Source organism: Gymnoscopelus microlampas (genome assembly GCF_963454915.1).
Source record: "Gymnoscopelus microlampas genome assembly, chromosome: 13".
Classification (NCBI taxonomy): Eukaryota; Metazoa; Chordata; class Actinopteri; order Myctophiformes; family Myctophidae; genus Gymnoscopelus; species Gymnoscopelus microlampas.
Window position 1 is genome coordinate 27,776,405 of NC_139950.1, and position 20,618 is coordinate 27,797,022.

A 20,618-nucleotide genomic window follows, 5' to 3' on the forward strand; every position below is an offset into this window, starting at 1 on the left:
AACAATGGAAACATACAGTAAACATCATTGCATATCAGTATGAATTATAATGTTTCTTACAGATTCAAGAGGACCGCTCTAAGATAACATTAAAACACAAATCATCAAACATCAGGTCAAAGTTTCTACAGTATTACTTCTGGTAAAACTTGTATGCTCTTAAGAGGAACGACATCTGGTGCCTTTGCGCGATGTAAATTATCCCTCATTTTTTTATTCTAACAATAGCAGGTGAAGTGATCAGCCACTCACATGTAATGGAAGGTTGGAGCTGTCTTGAAACAGCACTGTGCTCTCTTGGCTACCCTATACCAGGCGTCTTGGGGCAGGTAGCCATTAGTTGCCACTCCATTTTCCTCATCCTCATTCTCCAGTCGGTTAAGCCCCATGAAGTTCAGCTGTCAGATAAAGAGACAATCATGAGATAAACATCAACCAGCACGGTTAAATGTGTGAACAATGGGCAAGTGAAATGTACACATTAGTGAAATCTACTTAAGATATTTCACTCATTAGACTCACAAGGTGCTCAGAAAAGGCAGAGTGGTCAAAAGCATTGCCCTCGACAAACAGCTGGCTGACTTTCTCTTTGAACAGGTCTGCGGTCACAACCAGTAGGTGGGCATCCAGAGCTTGTATTGAAGTTCCTCCTGTCAACGAACACATCATTAGAAGTACAAACAATTAACAGACATATGCATATGAGTAAAGATAAAGACGGAAGGCTTTTTTTGGGTAAGACATACTGTAAGTCCATGTTATTCCAAAATGGGAAAAAAGGCTAATGTTCTGCAAACATAATGTTCTAGTCAGATGACCAACTTTTACCATGATAAACAGCATTTACAATTTATTTATTTAGTAAATACAAATTAATAATAACTGATTGACTCAATGTGACAAAAAAAACAACAACCCAGGGGCGTATCTACTTCACAGATGGTACTGCAATACGTTTATTAATATGTATTGCATGGGGGTGGGTCAGTCAAAACTGCTCATTGAGCGCTGTATTAAAAGCACCCTCTGCTCCTAATAGTTAGGATGGGTAAATGCAGAGGACAAATTTCACAAATGTGCAACTATACAGTGCCAAAAAATATGCCAAAGGACTGAATTATTATAATAATAATTACTATTGTAGGATACCTTTTGCTTTTTCAGTTTTTCTTATTAACTATACAGCCATACCACAATCTCTCTCTCCACACCTGTAGACATTGGCCAGTAAGAGTACTTTATCCACATGAACCCTAGCAACCCTATTTTGGGAATGTTATAGGTTAACATTCTGCAAAAATAGAATAATATTTGACAGAATTAGAAAATAGCGGAACCTCAAGTTCACAATGCGTTGTGATGTGTTGGACCTACCATCATGTGTAAAAAGTTTGGATGCCTCATACAAAACCTTAGAGAGCCCATCAACGCTGGAGGGATTCATAAATTCCTCTCTGTTCTCTGGAAAACACAGATCAAACATGCAAGACAGCAGAAACAACTGTCAGTGGTACCAAACAAAACAGGTCTAAATACTAACTACAGCATAGACCACTGGCCTCCGTCTTACTCACCTTTAACTAAGTTGATAAGCGCCCTGTACTTGGCCCGCACATCTCTCTTTAAGCCCTGATCATCGTTAGGATGAAGAGTGGAGCCAGCTTCATTTCCAATGGCTGTGTCCTCCTGGTCACCAACAGCACCATTCTGCTGAGATGTGCCCTCTTCTTCACCACTGCCATTTGCTTGTTCCATTTTCACTTCTCAGTCAGTCAAGTCACGGTGTTTCGCGTGTTGACAAACTGTCGCTTTACTTTTCTCCCAACTGCAAACAATAAGTGGATGGACGGGTGATTTTTATTGCATCTATCAGACTATTGCACCAACATGTTAAAAACATAGCAATGGTACAGCATAGTTACATAATATATTTTAGGTAGGTGTATTAAGTTATGTGCAGAGCTGGACACCTGCAGTAAGTGTCAGAAAGTGTCTTACAATACATTGTTGCAATGCTATTCAGCTGTTGAGGAGTGCCACCACATTGGGAAGAAGCTGGTACAACTGGTTAATTTGAATTATGAACCATATGCAGCTTTTACAATTATTTTCCACTCCATTCCAATCTCATTTAAATAAATCAAACTTAGGCTATATTAAACAAACAATGTCTGGCTGTCTTCTTTAAGGGCTGTCATTGTTTACAAATTGGAAGTTTTTTTTTTGTAATTCTCCTGCATTAAATAAACTGATGCTAACCTACTTCTTCTTGCCTCTTGAGTGCAAGCATAGCAAAGATGACCAAACATTAAACAAAGTTAAATTGAATTGACATCCCTTGTTTGAACTGTTTTCAATGTGTAACACAATTTAAGGTCATATGTTTGAAAGCAGTTTAATATTCTGCTGTTTCAATTTTCAAAGAATACATCTGATCTCACATTGGACTTTTTCAGTCCATCTCACATGACTTACTTACTATGATGGTTATGAACAGTGGTGGAAGAAGTATGTTTTACTTAAGTAAAAGTATCAATACTGCAATGTAGAAATAATCTGTTTAAGTAACAGTATGGAATTCAAAATGTACTTGAGTAAAAGTATAAAAGTATTGGCACCAAAATGTACTTAAAGAACCAAAAGTAGAAAGTACTCATTTTGCACAATGTCCCATTTCACAAGTTTTCAAACGTATAAAAATCTTTTGAAAATAGCAGATCTACAAGCTCACAATGGTCCAGTAAAGTAAAAAAATACCTCAGAATTGGGAAAGATGAACAACACCCTAATATCTCACATTGGTAAACCTATTGTTTTACTGTGCCTGCCAAGCACTTTCACAGCAGATAGTTGTTGTTTGTAGCTAAATACCTTTTTTTCCCTTTAGCTACTGTAGGTTACGCTGTACGTGTTTCTGCTAGCTAAACTGTTTGCCAATTTTACAGTCTGATGCTAACTCTATGGTCTGATGTTAGTTTGGGGAATGTAAATCAAAGCTACGTCAGCGTCATAAATTACTACACTAAATTACTACGACTATATACTATTACATATTTACTGCTTCATAGCAATATTTTGGGGTTTAGGCTACAGTACTTACAGTCTCACAGATGATTAGGCCAACGTGACCTTCCACTGAACTCGTGACACCAATCAAACAACAGCTGCATTCAACCTGCAGCGAAGCATGTGCAATCCACACCAGGTGGCGCTACTTAACTCATTGACGTTAATTTATTTAGTACATTTATCAATGTTAATTTAATAGGTTATAGGTTGGGATTATTGTATTGACCTATTAGTTATCTAGGGTTAGTAGACTATTTGATACCAAATAGCTCATTTGAATCTAGCATGGCCACTTTGTGTAAATGTAAAGTAAAACCCTTTCAATGACTAATCAAAAGGTATTTACATTCTCTGTTCACATATTAAACACGTATAATGAGTAATCAAAAAATAAAATCAGACCCAGTTATATAACTGGGTCCAGGTGCCCAGTTATCTCCACCCCTAAGTGCCCACTCGTCCAGGTGCCCACATGTCCCTATGTGCCCAGATGGTTTTGGTGCCCAGTTGTCCTGGTGCCCACCTCTCCAGGTGGCCACTCGTCCAGGTGCCCAGTCATCCCAAAAATATGGTTCCCAGATGTCCCTAGGCTAGTGCCCACCTGTCTTGTATTCATCTCACCTCTTCCTATCTCCAGTTTTTGGAACGGTCTGTCCTGACTCGTGAGGTATGCATATACATATAACGTATGTTTCTATGTCAGTGGAACTTTTTAAATTAAAGAACCCCCAAAATTATATGCATTTGGCTGCTGAGCCCCTATCTCAAAATATTTTGTTCCAAACATGTTTGCTTTTAAAAATATATATTATTCAAAGATTTGCACTCATTTTCACGATTTTTCACATTTTTCAATAGCCAAAGTATAAAATGTGGTTAAAGTGTTTGAAATCTAAAATGACAGATGTTTTCCTGGTTTTAATGGCTTAACTTCTGAGCGTTTTGGTTTACTACTTTTTATTGGAATGTACTGAGCTTTAGGATTCATGTTTTTAACTGTCTTTATGATTGAGACTTTACTAAAATAATATATTCTTTAATTGAACTGAGCAGTCTCTGCACTTGAGATATTGCACTATTACGCTTGAACGCTCTTTAAATTCTTCTTCTTTTCGATTTTGTCATTATTTTGTTATTATCTATCTATGCTGCTGCATTGTGTCTGAAGGAAGCCAAACAAAAATAAGTTTTACTCTTATGTACCTGTACACAAGATAAAACACATGATAAAACACAATAAAGTACAACCTTGAACCTTGAAACCTTGTGAGAAGTATTCCTGATATAAAGGTGTAATATACAAAGTTGTAAACAGATTATGATCTCACAAACATTATTGACACATAGTATTGTATATCACTGCGAAACTTTATTTTTTGCAGCAAAACTATCACTCATTTAAAGTGTTCTTACTGTAGAAAAAGATTTACCCTACTGTGGTTCTTGACCAAGTTAAAAATATAATCTTTTTCCATGGTTTCAATATAGTCAACAACAGTACACTACAGTATCATTAAGTACATCTATTTTGGAAGGATTCATTGTTTGCCATTGCCATTGATTGGCAACTTTTTATGCGCATCAGAGTCAATGAAGGTCTTGATTTTGGGGCGGGCTGACATCTTTTTCACAAAGCCCTTCAGCGTGGGGAAGGTGTCCAGGCAGGTTGGGCACAGCTCCAGGTGGTTGAGCAGGAGTTCAAACAGGTTGTAGTCAGCAAATGAAATCTGGACCGATAGTAATATAATTCATAATTCATTAGATAATGCTTTGAAGATCATTCTCATTTACACCAACAGCTAGGGTATCAACCAGTTAAACCACAAAACTGAGATATATATGCTAATGATAGAAAATGATTCTGATATGAAATGTAGGCCTTATGTGTAGCCTACCATTGACACTGCAGGTGGAAAACTCCTGTACTGTAAAGTATGTAATGCAAATAAAATATATAGTATACCCATTACCATGTAGTCCTATACCTGAAATCAATAGCCTAAGAATGCTACCCAACATGTTTTGTTTAATGTGACTGAATAATACTAAGACAGCATTTGTGGTTTTCGGTATTGAGAACACACACATGCAGATGAAAAATAACCCGGCCCATATGAAGTTGCACAATGACCCATGATGACCTAAAATGAGTTTGATACCCTTGCTCTAGTAGTGCCACCTTTCGGTGTGTGTCCCAGATTACCCAGGGATGTGCAGTGTCCAGTGGGAATTCGATCGGACCAACGTTTGCAGAGATTCGAAAAACTATGAATATCTGTGTGATATCGTGGGAATAATTGATAACCTATTGTATCACTCCAGTCCGGAGGTGGGGACAAGATACTAAGTCTGATGACTCTGGTCAGAAGTTATTATGACATGCGCAGTGGAGGCTGTACTAGGCAGGATGTTGTTTACCTGAGCCGGTTCATGTGGCTATTTTCTTTTAAGTAAAAAAACATACAGTGACCTGAAACACTGGAGTCGTTATTCTCGACATCAGCACAGTTACGATATCGCAATCTGTCTGTCCGCGGGACCGTGGAGGATGCACAAAATCTTTGTGTTTTTGGTGGAGGTGTAGACATCGGCTTCCCTGATTGGCCAACCAATATGGTGCCCAAACCGGTCTAGTACTAATACTAAACATATTCTGATACTGATTTTACCAAAACATTTGCAGTCAGTTTACCTTGTCTCCAACCAGGAACCCGCTCTTGTTCTTGGCCATAAAAGCTTCAAATTTGTCCAGGGTGTTGGGAAGGTCCTTTATGTATGCAGCTTTGCCAGTCTCCTATTACATTGAGACACAATAATCAATTATGAATGTATATTAGAGATCTTTATTTGGTTATTTATGTATTTAGATACTGTAGGAGGAGAGTCTACAGAGACAGGACGTTAAAGGCAGAGAGGAGGAAAGACATGAATGCAACACATGAATCTATCCAGAATCAAACTGGAGACCCTGCCACCATTTGGCATAGACTCATTGACCAGTGCACCCAACTGTGCCTTGTTTTACATTTTAATATTTAAGTCTTCATCAGAACTTCTGACAGATCAAAATGTTGAAAGTACAGACCATTGACAGTAGGATGCTCGAATATATTTCCCTACAGTATACGCTGTTGTTCTACACTACACTTGCCAAAAGGCTAGAGACAGGTGCAGATACTTCATAGTGTTCTGTCAACAGAATCTATTAAAATGACAAACTCAATCATGATTACTCTGAAATTACTACTTCTTGTAGTAAGTTTGATATAAACATATGAGTTGTAAAAGTTCTAATTCAAGTGCAAGACTCTACAGACTATTACAAAACCCAATACATGCTCATAATAGACCAAATATATACACTATATCACATATAAATGTTTGAAATTAATAATATGATGCAGCCTACAGAAAATGGCCAGGGAAGTGTAGTTTCACATATGGCTTATTATTCTAATGTTAAGATTTATGATTAAGTGGAAGAATGGAGAGAATGTATTACCATACTATTCCATGGAATGGAAACTACAGTACAGGTCATGCTAAATAGTTGCAAGGATGTGCATACTGTATGTGGCATGAGGGAAGGTGTGTAGTGTGTAGTTTCAGACTTACATATTCTTGGTAAATCATCTTGAGATATTTCATCCTTAGGTCCTCAACACCATCATTCATCATGTCAATAAGGGCAGCCTCCCTGACATCTTTACCATAAGCGCCTGAATGGAAAATTAGTCATATTTTTAGTACTGTCTTTGTGACAAATGAAAAAGTAAATCATTGATACTGAACACACATCACTTCCCCAACACTATACCATTTTGCCCTATGGTTAAATATTCAGAGATAACCAGTGTATGTTGTGTTTGGAATGTCTGAAAAGTAAACAACGTATTTCTTAACCATACAATTGCTGTATGAAAATTGTTCTTCAAGCATCAAACATAATTGTATGTTTTTCCTGCCTTTATTTGTATAGTACAGGGGAGACTGACAGGAAACGGAGAGAAACACGCAGCAAAGGTCGTCGGGCTCGTGTATCAAACCTGCGACTCGCTGTCATGCTGCATTAGATCCTATATGTGGTATGCACCTTAACCACTAAGCATCAGTGCCCCATAACAGTATTTTTATATATTTAATACAGCAAAATACTTTCCTGTAAAATAATTTGCCCTAATCTAAGATTGGTTTTGTTCAGCCAATGTGGCTAGGTGATGATAGAAGCATACTTTTAAAAAAAAGCTTTGTAAGAGCTACACTACAGTATAAAGCTCCGCAAAGAAGAAAGAATTACCATGTTTGCGTCCAAGGTATCGCAGAACGGCATTTGACTGATTCAAGCTCAAGTCTCCATCTTCAAATATGGGCAACTGGCCAAATACCTAAAGTAAATTCAGTGGGACAAAAAGAGTTACCTCAAACAACTGAATTTGAAGAAACTATTTAGAATATCTTTCATAATTTTAAAGATAGGGCAGGCCAAAAGAAGACATTATAAAGCAGACACCATCAACTCACACATCTAGCTTTCAGGTCTCCCTTCGTCCAGTCCTCAAAGCTGACGACGACCTCTTTCCATTGCTGGCCCTGGTCGGCCAGCATGATCCTCATAGCGCCACAGCGGCCTGAAAGCACACACAACCCTTTAGCCCAGTGTTTCTCAGATGGTGGTCCACAACACAGAAATAGGTCTCAAGACATTCTGACAAGTCCCAGAGAACTTTAATATTAGAATATTAAAGGAACATTGTGTTATTTAAAGCTGGATTGTGCGATATTTTTTGTCACAAGGTGCCACAGGGTAATGGGAGACCTGGCTAGCACTGAAATTCAATGGCTAGTTATAGTTCCCTTGTTTATCAATAGGATACACATATCTCACAATGGATCTTTAAAGGAAATTGTAGGAAGGAAAATTAAGCATTAACTGAAAAGAAAAATCAATCTTGACTTGATGGTATATAATACAAAATTCAGGTAATGGTAAGGCCAGAACCAATGCATTAGTCTACTGTTCTCTACATTACAAGCTCAAACATTTTTGCATGATCTAGTGGTGTACTAAGGGTCGGACACCCTGTGTATATAGATGTACTGAACAGGTTGCATATATGCATGCTTAGTTAGTAAAAGAGAGTATACAAATGGATAAATTAACACTGAGGATTTTACAGTATGGGTGCACCTCTGCACTAATTATCTTTATTCTGAAGAAGGTATGGTCACCAAAATGTAAATACATTTTATGTTTTAGGAGTTACACTGCAGTGTGCATGGCATGCTCTATTCCCCCCCCCCCTCCCCCCCTTTTTGTATCTGATTTTTTTGTCTTTCAATCACGGCCACACCTCAGATCGGACTGGGCTGAGACTTTCCATAACATTGTGTTATGATCCGGGCAAGGTCATGGGCAACCATCTGCAATGTTTTATACTTTAATATGTAACTTTTTCATGCCCACACCCCAAGTCAAATTGGGCTGAAACCTTTGATAGTGGTGTGTTATGATCCGGGCAAGGTCATGGGCAACCTATTTAAAAGGTTTTATACTTTAATCTTTTACTTTTACACAACCACACTGGGCTGGATTGGGCTGGAACTTTCCATAGTGATGTGTTATGATCTGGGGAAGGTCGTACACAACCTTTTGAAATGTTTTATACTTTAAAACATAAACATTTTATATATAAATAATATTTTATACTGGAAGTCAATTTAGGGGGCGGTCATAGTGCAGCAGTAGTGGCTCAGAGCCTCTGCCTGATGACCTAAAAATCTAATATCTGCCCTTTTATTGTTCTTTTATTGTAAATTACCTTTAGTCTAGCGGTTAAGATGTTTTCCACACGGGAAATCAGGATTCGAAGGGGCCGTCCGGTAATCAGAAGGTCACCTGTTCGTGTCCCGGTCTATGTGTCAAAGTGTCCCTGAGCGAGACACTTAACCCTTAAACCGCTTAACCTGGGTAATAGGATATCTGAACAAATAGCGCATCACATCTGAGCAGCCATCAGCCGGGTGAAGCTGTTCTCAATGCTGGGTACCTCAGTTATTATTAAATATAATATCTATGTAATAAAGTTGAAGATGTACGTTTGTATGTGTGCCTGTTTTCCTGGACATGCACACATATGGAGATAAGATCCCCCAAACTGTCCCAGGTTGGTGAGACACAGCAGCTGACTTCACAGACTGGCCTCTAAGTAATCTGAAAATGGGTAGTGAAGTCATGTTGGCCGCCAAGACTATTTGCACAAAGGCAAAGGTCTATTGCTGCACCTTATGTACACATCTGTATCTGCTATCATTTGTAACCGCATGCTGCAATTTTCTTTACCTCGTGTTCATACTATACATGTACATAAAGCTGATTCAAATTTACACTGCAGTGTGAACTATGTTTTCAATTGTTTGCATCATGTTTGCATTCCAGTTCACTTTGGTATCACTTTGCATAAATAACATAATAATAAGGATCACATTTAAATCTTTCTTTGTCAGGCAGCATTTTCATTTATCATGGGTGCAGGCAGTATAACCATGTATAGACCATACCATCTAAAATGTAGATCATTTTAAACATTTAGATTCTAAATGCTTAAAATGATCAAATACTGTGTAAAGCTTGCACAAAATAATTTGAATTTGGAGTTGCTGATATGCCAGCAGTATTCCCTCTAAATCCACATATCTGCATGTGTCCCCATACCTTAAGAAGATGTCACTCATATCATCAAGTAATAGCAGACATGTGAATTTAGGAATACTGATGGAATATTAGCAATATTCATCCTGCTGACTAAACCTTTAATGAGGCTTTGTTCTTCATTTGTTTCTGATAAGCAAAAATACATGTAATAGTCTACTGATACATTTAATATTGTACTGTAGGCTTACACAGATCAGGCTATGATTCTCACTTACCTCTCACTGAAAAGTATGTGATGGTGACAGCCACTGTGGAAAAAAATAAGGGCAAGTGTCCCACTATATAGTTTATATTCACGTTATATGAACAAAATCAATGCTAAACACTCTCCTTGATTCTCAATATTCCCCTAAATTGAACATTTAAATCCACATTTGATATACAAATTGACAGCAGTCTGCAATATTACATACAACTACTGTATATATTTTCCCAAATGCCTGTGCAATTTCATTTGATCAAATGAAGTTCTGTGCTCTAGTCCTTTAACTTACTTGTACTGAAAGAAGCAGCTACACAGAAAGTCCACAGTGTGCAGCAAAGTAACTAGAAGTATTATCGCTGAGATGCTGTTGCAGTATGAAAAGACATGGTCCAGTCCTCTGATTTTTGTAAGGAGAATTTGTGTTGAGTCATGGTGACAAAGGTGGCATAGGAGCCCACCTTGCCCTCAGAGAGGCGGAGTTACACATTCACCATGATATTTACTTATCATTCAGATGTCAGTGTCAAATCTAAGTACATAAGGAAGAACAATATTCATGCACAGGATAAACAAATTAACAATATAAAAAAGAGAAAATGTAAGTATGTAAAGATAAAAATGTATAAGGATTAAGGATAAATGTGTATGTGTAATGATGCAGTAAAACTGACAATGGAGTAGCAAATAGATAACAGAATGTAGCTATGAATAGAATATAGATAATACTTTGTATGGATAATGTAATCCTACCACCCACTTCTACACATAATGTTTTGCATGTATTTCATGCTAAATATACAATTGCAGGAGACAGAAGCAAGCTACTCAGTGCTGCATTGCTCATTGCACGCAGTACCACGGCGTGCATTATTCACAATATTTTCAAAATATTTTTTTATACATTTTGAACTGAAATGGGACATACTGTACAATGCGTACTTTTACTTTTGGTACTTTAAGTACATTTTGATACCAATACTTTAGTACTTTTAGATTCTGAATTCCGGACTTTTATTTGTAACAGATTATTCCTACATTGCAGTTTTGATACTTTTACTTAAGTAAAGAATGTGCTAAATCATGTAGTGTAGGTGTTAAAAAAATTAAAATAGCGTACCACCAAAAATAAAATCACCACTGCACCACTGGAGCTACTGTAGAGAGAGGGAGGTGACAGAAACTACAAGCTCACTAAGCATGAAGGGTGAAACCTGCTCAACTCGTTGGAGAACATTTTGTGTTCATATAAATTCATAATCTGTTGATGCATCATTGATTTACACAAGGATTAGGCAGGCACATGCCTGCCCCATGAGCATGTCTTTGTTAGTGTCGAGGTGAAAGTTTAGGAAGACTCAAGGGCATTTGACCTGTTTTCTATTCTTTCTAATGAAATAACAGAATATACTGCAATGAATGATGCATTATGTGCTCCCTTATCCAATACTAATATAGTGTGTATAAATATACAATGTCTTCTGATCTTGCACATTTCTGACACTGTTTTAAAATTGTTATTGGATTTGGATTTTATCACCCGGATGCAGGAACTTATTTTGCCATGGCCAGACTAGAACAAAATGATTTAGCTCTGGCAGATTTGTCTGGTTTAGCAGGAACTAACATAAAGACTCAAAGAAAGAAATAGAGGTGAAGAGGAAAGAGAATATTACTGAAAACAGGAGGGGGATTGAGAGAGGGAAGGGAGAAGCTGCGTACGGCCCCACCGCACTTTTATTTTACCTCTGGGGCGGAATCTGCCAATGCTTTGTCAATGCAAATGCGTGGATTCATGGCCTTGCAGATTTTTTCCAAGAATCCAGGCATTTGCATTGACAAAACATTGGCATATTCCGCCCCCGCACTTTTATTTTACCTCAAACAAAAAGTGCTTTGCATTGGCAGATTCTGCCCCGCACTTTTATTTTACCTCAAACAAAAAGTGCTTTGTCACAGTGTGACAAAGCATTGGCAGATTCCGCCCGTGCCCTAACACAGGAGATGAAGAAAGGGAAGGAAAGGTGACTGTCTGGGACACAACTGTCTTCTCAAACCACATGGTGATGACAAATGCGGTCACACCGAAGTTTGATTTTGCCTATGGGTGGATTCTGCCAATGCTTTTCAATGGGAACGGAGCGTTTTTTTTGTGGAAATCCACGAATGGCAACAAACCGCTCCGTTAGGGCACGGTCACACCAAACTTTTATTTTACCTATGGGGCGGAATCTGACAATGCTTTGTCAATGCAAATGCTTTTGTGTTTTTTGTCAGAATCCGCCACAAAGGCAGAATTAAAGTTTGGTGTGATCGCAGACTAATTCTGATATCCACTTGGGTCCATATTACACTGTGGGTTAAATTGAGGATTTTTGGTTAACACTAAAGACATTTTGGGAGAATTTGCTTGTATTTAGACCCCACAAATGGACTGACATACTGTAAGTGCAGCCATACAGCTGTACCTTCCAACATTATGAACAGGAGAGAGGAGGAAACAAATTAAGGAGAAGTAGAACTGCTGGTGAAAAGAAGATGAAAGAAGAGGAAAGACACTATAGCAAGTCAGCCCACAAACAAGGTTCAGTGACTCAGCAAGGGCTTATCACCAGACTGACAGAAAACATATATAATATAGGACGCTACTGTGACATTCATTACTTTTCTCTATCCGTGTTCCTGTTTATGGTGGATTATGACATACAGTGGCTTCGAAATCTATTCACCCTCTTGACTGATATGCAAATGTTGTTTTGTTTTTTAAGATACATTTTTGGGCTTTTATGCCTTCATTGACAGGACAGTAGGATGACAGGATATGGGGAGAGAGATGGGGAGTGACATGCAGCAAAGGCCATTGGGATCAGGACGCAACACGCTGTAAGGCTACTCTGAGCCTACAGTATAGTGTGCATGGACCGCTACGTCAGCGATCCAGGCCAATGCAACTGTTGTTAATTGAAATATTAAATGGAATGAAAATGCATTAGGCCTATTGTTTGAATGATGGGACTACTGGAGTGGGCATGGGAATAAGTCCTATTATTAATATGTCTTGACTTTTTTAACAAGAAACCAAAATTACACTCATTAAAATTAAACTAAGTACAGTGTGTTGTAAGAAACAAGTTTCCTAGGGCATGGTGGGCATGGCATCACTTCCTGTCGATTTGATCCCTGATACCTGATCAAATCGACAGGAAGTGATGCCCACCATGCCCTAGGAAACTTGTGGATAGATTTATAAATAAATGCATGTTGATTTCAGGTGATTAGCTTCTGATTGAATAAGTATAATAAGGAAGTAAGATAGAGACAAACAAACAGAAGCAGTTTATGTGGAATAGAGGCCAATGGTAGCCTTTTGTTTATGAGAAATAATTGCTATAAATTCTTTCTCCTCCTCTATGGTTGGTTGTTTGATTGCAGTGGTGGAAAGTAACTAAGTATATTTTTTTGTCACTTAAATTTGTATTATTTTTTTCCACACACATACATACAACACATAAAAATAAAATAAAACTCAACTGGAGACAGACCTTGTCACAAGTAAAAAGAAAAAAACAACAAGGAAACACAACCTTTCAAAACCAGTCATGGCTGTAGTATCACATGAGGACTTGAATTATTTTTATTTTATTTTTGGGGGGTAACTAAGTATATTTACTCAACTACTGTACTTATAAGACCAATTTTTAGTACTTCTACTCCACTACATCTCAGTGGCAAATATCATACTTTTACTCCACATCAATTATTTGAAAACTGTAGTTACTACAGTTTTGTAGTTTTTTTTAACTGCACTACCCTAAGTCCACCAATATGTGGACTGGCCCGGCACACATGAACACATCTCTATGGATTCAGACCCATAGAAAGCATGCTGATAGCATATTAAGCTGCTGGACAGTGTTGCCATGTCGGCCTATTATAAGCGACTTTGGGCTTCTTTGTCTTGCTTATTAACTAAATATTGGTTTAAGTTGGTTAGTTGCGAATTGCGATTGTGGTTTTGGGGCTTAATTGTTTCCTAATGTTGTTTAAACCATTGGTTCTAAAACATTTTCAAGTCAATGTATTTGTCTGCGGACTGTACCAGATTTGTGTAAAATATTCCACATTGGTCCAAAAAAATCCAAGGTTATTTTGCAAATAGCAGATCTACAAGCTCACAACGTGTCGCGATGCTATTTTCAAACAGCCGATGTATGTTTAAAATGAAAGGTCTCACTCTCATGTGGCCAGGCCTAGTAGTCGACTAGTCGCTACTTTTAGGCTTGTTTTCCTAAACCTGGTTGCTTATTTCTCTCACCAGATATGGCAACGCTGACCATCATGCTGCTGGATGGACACCGCTGTAGGAGGATGCAGCTGTTTAGTGAAGAGGAGACGATAAACTGCTGTTTACCGTGAGACTCAGAGCTCTGGCCATGATAGACGACAAGCCCCTTGGCCGCCAGACACTGTAAATTGCTATATAAGGACTGCTTTATGAAAAACAAGTGAAAGTATAAACCCGCGGGAGAGTGGAGGAGACGAGAGTGGCTTTATACCGGGAGAGAGGAAACAGCCAGGAGGAATGTTGGAAATAAATACCTAATTATTATTTTCCGCCGAATGGTTTCGTTAAACCCACGACGACCGTCTGAATATGGGGAAGACATTGTCTGATGTTGCATTTAAACCGTAGACTGTAGATTTAAACTTGTTAAATTGTTACTGTAAATGACACCTGCTGTAAACAATGGATCTGCATGGATGGAGGATGCTACACAGGGGCGTTGGATCTGAAAGATCTTTCATTTCTGAATTTCATTCAGGTTTGTTGTCAGTCTGCAGGAAAGCTGTAAAGATGTAGCGTATTTCTGGTCACTTATTATCAATTTCCCAACCCCAGAATATGTTTGCACTTGCAGGGTTTGAAAACAGAAATTCATTGGTTTCGGAATAGTACAAAAAAAACATGATGTAGGATGAAAGCCTACCTGCATTTTTGTAGGGACTGTGTTGTGTTCTTGAAGCATCTTTTTAACGAGTAACCTGTACAAACCGTCTGGAACCTCACGGTGCTTTATGGGATTGTTGGCCTGCCCGCCAACGACTGGTCCGCAGCCCGGGGGAACTGGAAGAGAGGCCGCTGATAGCTTTGTGTTCTAGGTGACCTGGAGGTTTTCTGCCAATCAGCAGTGGTGGAAAAGGTACTCAAATTTCTTACTTAAGTAAAAGTATCAATACTGTGTAGAAATACTCTGTTACAAGTAAAAGTCCGGAATTCAAAAGTACAGTAAAAGTACAAAAGTATTGGCATCAAAATGTACTTAAAGTACCAAAAGTAAAAGTACTTATTATGCAGAATGTCCCATTTCACAAGTTTTCAAATGTATAAAATGTTTTAAAATCTTTTGAAAATAGCAGATCTACAAGCTCACAATTCGTGTCTCACATACTCACAGACATGATGCAACTAGTGCCAATCTTTCCGGGGAAGACCTGCACCCACAACACCGAGATGCCCACTGCCGACAAGACCCCAGGTCATCAGCGCCTCTGAAGGTGAAGAAGGCGGTGGAGGACTGGCCTGGCACTGGCAGGGGACAGTAGGCCGGCTCCATGGAGGACTGGCCCAGCGCTGGCAGGGGACAGCAGGCCGGCTCCATGGAGGACTGGCCCAGCACTGGCAGGGGACAGCAGGCCGGCTCCATGGACTACAGCTCCTTGGAGGACTGCTGCTCCAAGGAGAAACTGGACGAGAGGATGTCCCTCAACAGCAGCAGCGACAGCGGCATCCGCTCCCCCCTCTGTCGGATCTGCTTCCAGGGACCCGATCAGGTGAGAGACGAGAGACATAATTGCCTGTTTCCACTTATACTCTTCACCTGCTTGTCTAAATCACATCAGATCAGTGTGTGATGATTCATAAAAAAAACAACAGTAGGTAACAACAGATACGTCTAAATCATTTTTAGACGTATCTGGAAACATAAATGTCCTCAACCCGATTTAATGTATGTATACAGAACAGAAGAAGTGTGTAATACAAAGGTTACATTTAAATTACATCAAACATTTTGTTTGCTATTGAGACTGATGGTTACATGATTCTGGTTTTCTATAGCCTACCAGGACCCTTAATACTGTTGGTTTTACATTCTACCAGGACCCCTACAGCTGGTTTTCTATTTTATACCAGGACACCTATTATAGCTCTTTTTCTGAAAGCCTGGTACTGCTGCTTTTCTTTCACACCAGGACATTAATTGCATTGCATTCACCTGGTAACCTTGTAATTCAAGGTAATAGACCTGGAGCTCAAGGTGTACTTAATTAGCTACCGTTGGGTTTGATCAACCACTGTATCATTGGAATAAAGGCTCCATGTAATCTACTGACTACTGAGCACTGCAGTGTTGGTTACTGTGAATGCAGGGAGAGCTGATAAGCCCATGTCGATGCAGTGGGTCAGTGCGTTGTACCCACGAGCCCTGCCTCATCAAGTGGATAAGCGAGAGGGGATCTTGGAGCTGTGAGCTGTGCTACTATAAATACCATGTCGTTAACATCAGCACCAAGAACCCACTGCAGGTAGGATGCATATGTGTATGTGTGATTGTATGTGGTTATGTGTGTGCACTGAAAAGAGGGATTCAGCAGACCCCAAGATTTATTTTAGAGGTTTCACAATGTCCACACTGCAATTCAAATACAATTCACTATTTAGGCCTTCAGCACTCTCAGACTTCTCCAGTGCGACATACAAAGTGTAAGGTCATCAGAGTGCCATGAACAATTGTCAAACTACAAACTACAACAACAGGGTACATGGCCAAAGAATTAGAGTGCACAACATATTCCGTATAAATAGAGAAGGTGTAGAGATAAAAGAAGGGAACCAATAACTAAGCCCTGGGGGACTCCGGTCAAGAGTGATGAAAGTGAAACTTTCCAAAAAACCTGGTAGGCAGTCAAGCGCATTCCATGTTGTACCTACCAAGGTTAGAAAGGATGCCCAGTGCAAAGAGTCAATCCTCGTCCTTCTTGAGTCAAGAAGAATGGGGAATGTGTGGGAGCGAGGGGCAGTCTGAAGGGCACTTTCAGTAGAATCAGGTAGTTTAAGGTAGTGAGGATCCAAAACTTGATTCTGTGACGTATGAAGAATGTTGGTTAGAAACAACCAGTTCAAGAAGTTCGAAAGGAAGGTAAGGAGTAACGGCCCATTCACACATACAGCTTCAAGTTCAAGGTCTAGCTTCAAGTTCCAATGTAATGTCTATGTAGAATCTCTTGACTTACACCAATATTGTTCTTGTGAAGCAGTTGGTTTAAGCTCACTTATTAAGATTATGAAGATCGCTAGTGTCATTTCTCTTTGCCTGTCTGTCTGTGTGCTGGCTCCATGAGTGAGCAGAGTGGCTTCCGCCGGTCGTGGAGAGACTCCCCAGACAGCAGGCAGTGGGAGCAGGGGGAGAAGTAAGCTACAGATGGCCCGTTCAGGTCATTTGGCAGCTTATACATAAACCATATATTAATTTTAGTGGATAAATACAAACAGCTTACTAATAATTCATTTCCCATCTACAGCTGCTATTTTACATTTTTTTATTTCAAAATGCGCTCCTGTCCATACAGTCCATTTGTTCACCACAACAATTAGGCACACACGACACACTGTTACATGATGAGTGACAACTGTTACTCATAACCTCGGACACACCCAATTATTGATTAGTGTCATGCTTTTGCACCACGCTTTGTGTGAATTGAGCATTATTGCTTATCTTCAGAATTATTAACTAATAATAATAATAATAAACCATGCATTTTATGTATATGCACTTTACATTTGAAACAAACCTGTGCTACTTGTGCTACATCTCTCTTTCCACAGTGGCAGACAATTTCTCTGACAAAGATAGAGAAAGTGCAGATTGCAGCCGCTGTGCTTAGCAGTCTTTTCCTGCTGGCCAGTGTCTCCTGGCTGGTGTGGTCCTCTGTGAGCCACCATGCTCGCTGGCAACGCCAAGACCTGTTCTTCCAAATCTGTTATGCCATGTATGGCTTCATGGACTGGGTCTGCATAGGTGAGAGATGCGCTTTTCTAAAGCAATGTGGTGAAAATTATAATGTGATTCAAATTAATATAAAATGGACTTGCAAGCCTGATCACGCATGCAATCCCAAACTCTTACAACTGACAGCCAGTTTGATAGGGTAAAAAAAAAATTGGCAAGCTACAATATGAAAAAAGTAATTTTAAAAGAACTGCAATGGCTGCTGCCACCCCTTCCCATCTAAGACTTGTGAATACCGTATTATGGTTTCTCAACTGGGAATTTCAATTAAAACGGCTATTTTATTATGGCCCCATAATTTACTAAATTAACTCCATAATCATACTGTATTGTAGAAGACTTGAAACTTAATATTGAGAACACACATTCTTTTTATATATATGTTTACTTAGGTAATTATTTTGTGAGAGTAATAGGGTAATTTTCTCATGGACAATCACACTTTTTGCAACCATGAGTCGCCTCCTGCTGGCCATTAAAGAAAATGCAGGTTTAAATAATCACATTGGCAGAATTGGAGCTTTCAAAAGACAAAAATGTCCTTACAAATAAAGGAGTACTGCTGGACAGGTCAACATTAAATACTAGTTCAATACCATTTTCATTATGCTGCCACCTCTTGGAATGTTTGCACTTCAATAAACTTAAGACTACCCAAAACAAGTTTATTAGGGTTACATCAAAAATACCTTTACATGCTCATCTGGATGCAGCACAATAACTTTTTTTAAATTGTGTAATAACTCACACCTAAGTACTTTACACCTAAGTACTTTATTTGAAGTACCTAAGTACTTAATTTATCTAATGAAATGTCTTCATAAACCATTCAACTAATATTTGTCTTTAAAGATTTCACGGCTCCATGGGCAAAAACCCATTTTTATATTCTGCTGCAATACTTAAAACAACTTCCCCTAAATTTCAAACAAGTTAAGTTTTAAATATGATAGTTTCTGTAGTCTGTAGTTCCTTTATTTAAAATGTTCATTCATTTGGTTATTTGTTTTTTACTATAGTGTTTTAGTCCTTGATAGTTTTGTCTGACTTAAACTGTAATGATCCCGCTGGGGAAATTCAATTCAATTGTAGCCCCTTCACCTTCCACTAGGACCACAATGAAAGTAAGCCTTTGGAATTCATTGTGCATTTCATCCTCAACCATGTCAATTCTTTGTTTTACTATTGTCAAATAAAATCGCTCTCTCTTCACATAAAAACTAACAGTTAAAAAACACATCCATAGCAGGCAGCTATAGTAGGTTTTGGTTGCTCAGTTACCTGCCTAATAAAGTGTGCTAATATATATAGACAGAGGTTGAGGTCTTCAATCTGTTGTTGGACCCTTCTCAGAGTGTGTGTCTGCGTGTTCCCAGTAATGATTGTCCACGAGGGGCCATCTGTGTTTCGTATTTTTCACCGATGGCAGGCGGTCAACAAACGTCGGAAGGTCCTGAACTACAATAAGGTACAATATGTCTCAATTAGCATACATTTTTGACTGGGTCATAACCAACTTTATGTCTCGTGGAGGTTTCGTGGAGAAACTAAAATGAAAGTAAACATAGAAAACGTTTGGTATTAAGTTGGTGATTAGATTCGACTTTGGTTCTGCTTTGGTTCCACCAGGCTCGTGACCTGGAGGAACAGGAGGAGGGGCCTGATTACAGCCGTAGGGAACACCCATTCCTCCCTGAGCCCAACCCCAGGATGGGAGGTCTATCTGGCGGCAGACTGGTCTCTGAACTCCCCTCTACTTCCACCTCCTCTTTACTAGCGGCTGTTGCTGCAGCAGAAGTTGCTGCCACCGGGCAGGTAACTGTGTGGGCTCGGGAGGAAGAGGCAGACTCCGGGACATCAACCACGCTGACTGCTATGTCAGAATCTGAGCCCAGCAGCCGCAGCAACAACACTGGACAGTCGCCGTCATCAGTCTTTGAGCAGAACCATAGCTACCGTTGGACGTATAGCCTGCTGCACGTGTTGGGTCAACACAGGCCTTATTTGGAACAACAGAACCCAGAACCCCAGGGACTCTTCCACAGCCCCGCACAGACTCAGCCTAGGGACAGCAACCGAGAGCTGGTCATGAGAGTTACCACGGTCTGAGGCCTGGGCAAGAGAACAGACATCTAGTAATGGCTGAACAGCCCTATCCTGAACTTGGGGGGGCAGAGGCTGAAGATGAGAACAGATGGGGAGGGAGGGTGTGGGATGGGGGTAGGTGGTTTTCCAATGTTTCTATGTCGCCATGATATCTGACAGTGTAATAAACCGTTTCTACCTGTATTGGATTGGAGGTGCTGATCGCATAACAAAATTCACAGACTGTGAACTGTGTTGGTTATAAACAACGGTTACTGTATTCATATAAGGAAGGATTTTTATAGTGTAAAAGAGAGAGTTATGGCAGGGTGATACCAAGATATATGAAGGACTGAGGGAATTTATGGAGACGCGGTGATTCACAGTGGAAGAACAGAGTGTGGACATAGCAAGCCATTATTGAGGTGCACAACATACAGTTTCAGCCAAGGATAGGTGATTGATTAAAGATACATCC

General features: G+C 39.3%; 3 protein-coding genes across 9 annotated transcripts in view; 1 reads left to right on the forward strand and 2 right to left on the reverse strand.

Annotated features, from left to right (window-relative positions):
* The window catches only part of LOC311059007 (non-structural maintenance of chromosomes element 4 homolog A-like), a 7,864-nt gene extending 4,359 nt beyond the window's left edge, over nucleotides 1-3,505 (reverse strand). The window contains exons 1-5 of one of the 2 annotated variants that reach the window (XM_084076581.1): nucleotides 3,101-3,505; nucleotides 1,575-1,825; nucleotides 1,375-1,461; nucleotides 523-650; nucleotides 253-398 (exon numbers count right to left, since the gene is read on the reverse strand). In XM_084076581.1, the coding sequence (XP_083932707.1) occupies nucleotides 253-398; nucleotides 523-650; nucleotides 1,375-1,461; nucleotides 1,575-1,755 (542 nt within the window). In that variant the 5' untranslated portion in view covers nucleotides 1,756-1,825; nucleotides 3,101-3,505. Of the gene's footprint in view, nucleotides 1-252; nucleotides 399-522; nucleotides 651-1,374; nucleotides 1,462-1,574; nucleotides 1,934-3,100 lie in introns of those variants that run through there. The other variant, XM_084076582.1, reaches the window with a different exon arrangement.
* A 911-nt stretch (nucleotides 3,506-4,416) lies between these two features.
* LOC311059279 (glutathione S-transferase P-like) lies at nucleotides 4,417-10,403 on the reverse strand. Of its 2 annotated transcripts, XM_084077044.1 has the most exons (8): nucleotides 10,276-10,365; nucleotides 9,997-10,029; nucleotides 8,889-9,280; nucleotides 7,591-7,697; nucleotides 7,367-7,454; nucleotides 6,685-6,788; nucleotides 5,762-5,863; nucleotides 4,417-4,796 (listed from the first exon to the last, which is right to left on the reverse strand). In XM_084077044.1, the coding sequence occupies exons 4-8, from the start codon at nucleotides 7,681-7,683 to the stop codon at nucleotides 4,608-4,610; spliced, it is 576 nt and encodes a 191-aa protein (XP_083933170.1). In that variant the 5' UTR covers nucleotides 7,684-7,697; nucleotides 8,889-9,280; nucleotides 9,997-10,029; nucleotides 10,276-10,365; the 3' UTR covers nucleotides 4,417-4,607. The 2 variants fall into 2 exon arrangements, with proteins under 2 accessions (XP_083933170.1, XP_083933169.1); XM_084077043.1 differs by lacking the exon at nucleotides 8,889-9,280 and having other exon boundaries at nucleotides 10,276-10,403.
* A 110-nt stretch (nucleotides 10,404-10,513) lies between these two features.
* On the forward strand, nucleotides 10,514-20,248 carry LOC311059276 (E3 ubiquitin-protein ligase MARCHF4-like). Of its 5 annotated transcripts, none has more exons than XM_084077035.1 (7): nucleotides 10,514-10,584; nucleotides 14,302-15,184; nucleotides 15,440-15,815; nucleotides 16,413-16,568; nucleotides 17,872-18,064; nucleotides 19,432-19,523; nucleotides 19,685-20,248. In XM_084077035.1, exons 3-7 carry the CDS (start codon nucleotides 15,597-15,599, stop codon nucleotides 20,162-20,164), a joined length of 1,140 nt encoding a protein of 379 aa, XP_083933161.1. In that variant the 5' UTR covers nucleotides 10,514-10,584; nucleotides 14,302-15,184; nucleotides 15,440-15,596; the 3' UTR covers nucleotides 20,165-20,248. The 5 variants fall into 5 exon arrangements, with proteins under 5 accessions (XP_083933161.1, XP_083933162.1, XP_083933163.1 ...); XM_084077036.1 differs by having other exon boundaries at nucleotides 14,302-15,143; XM_084077037.1 differs by having other exon boundaries at nucleotides 14,302-14,806.
* The last annotated feature ends 370 nt before the right edge of the window (nucleotides 20,249-20,618 follow it).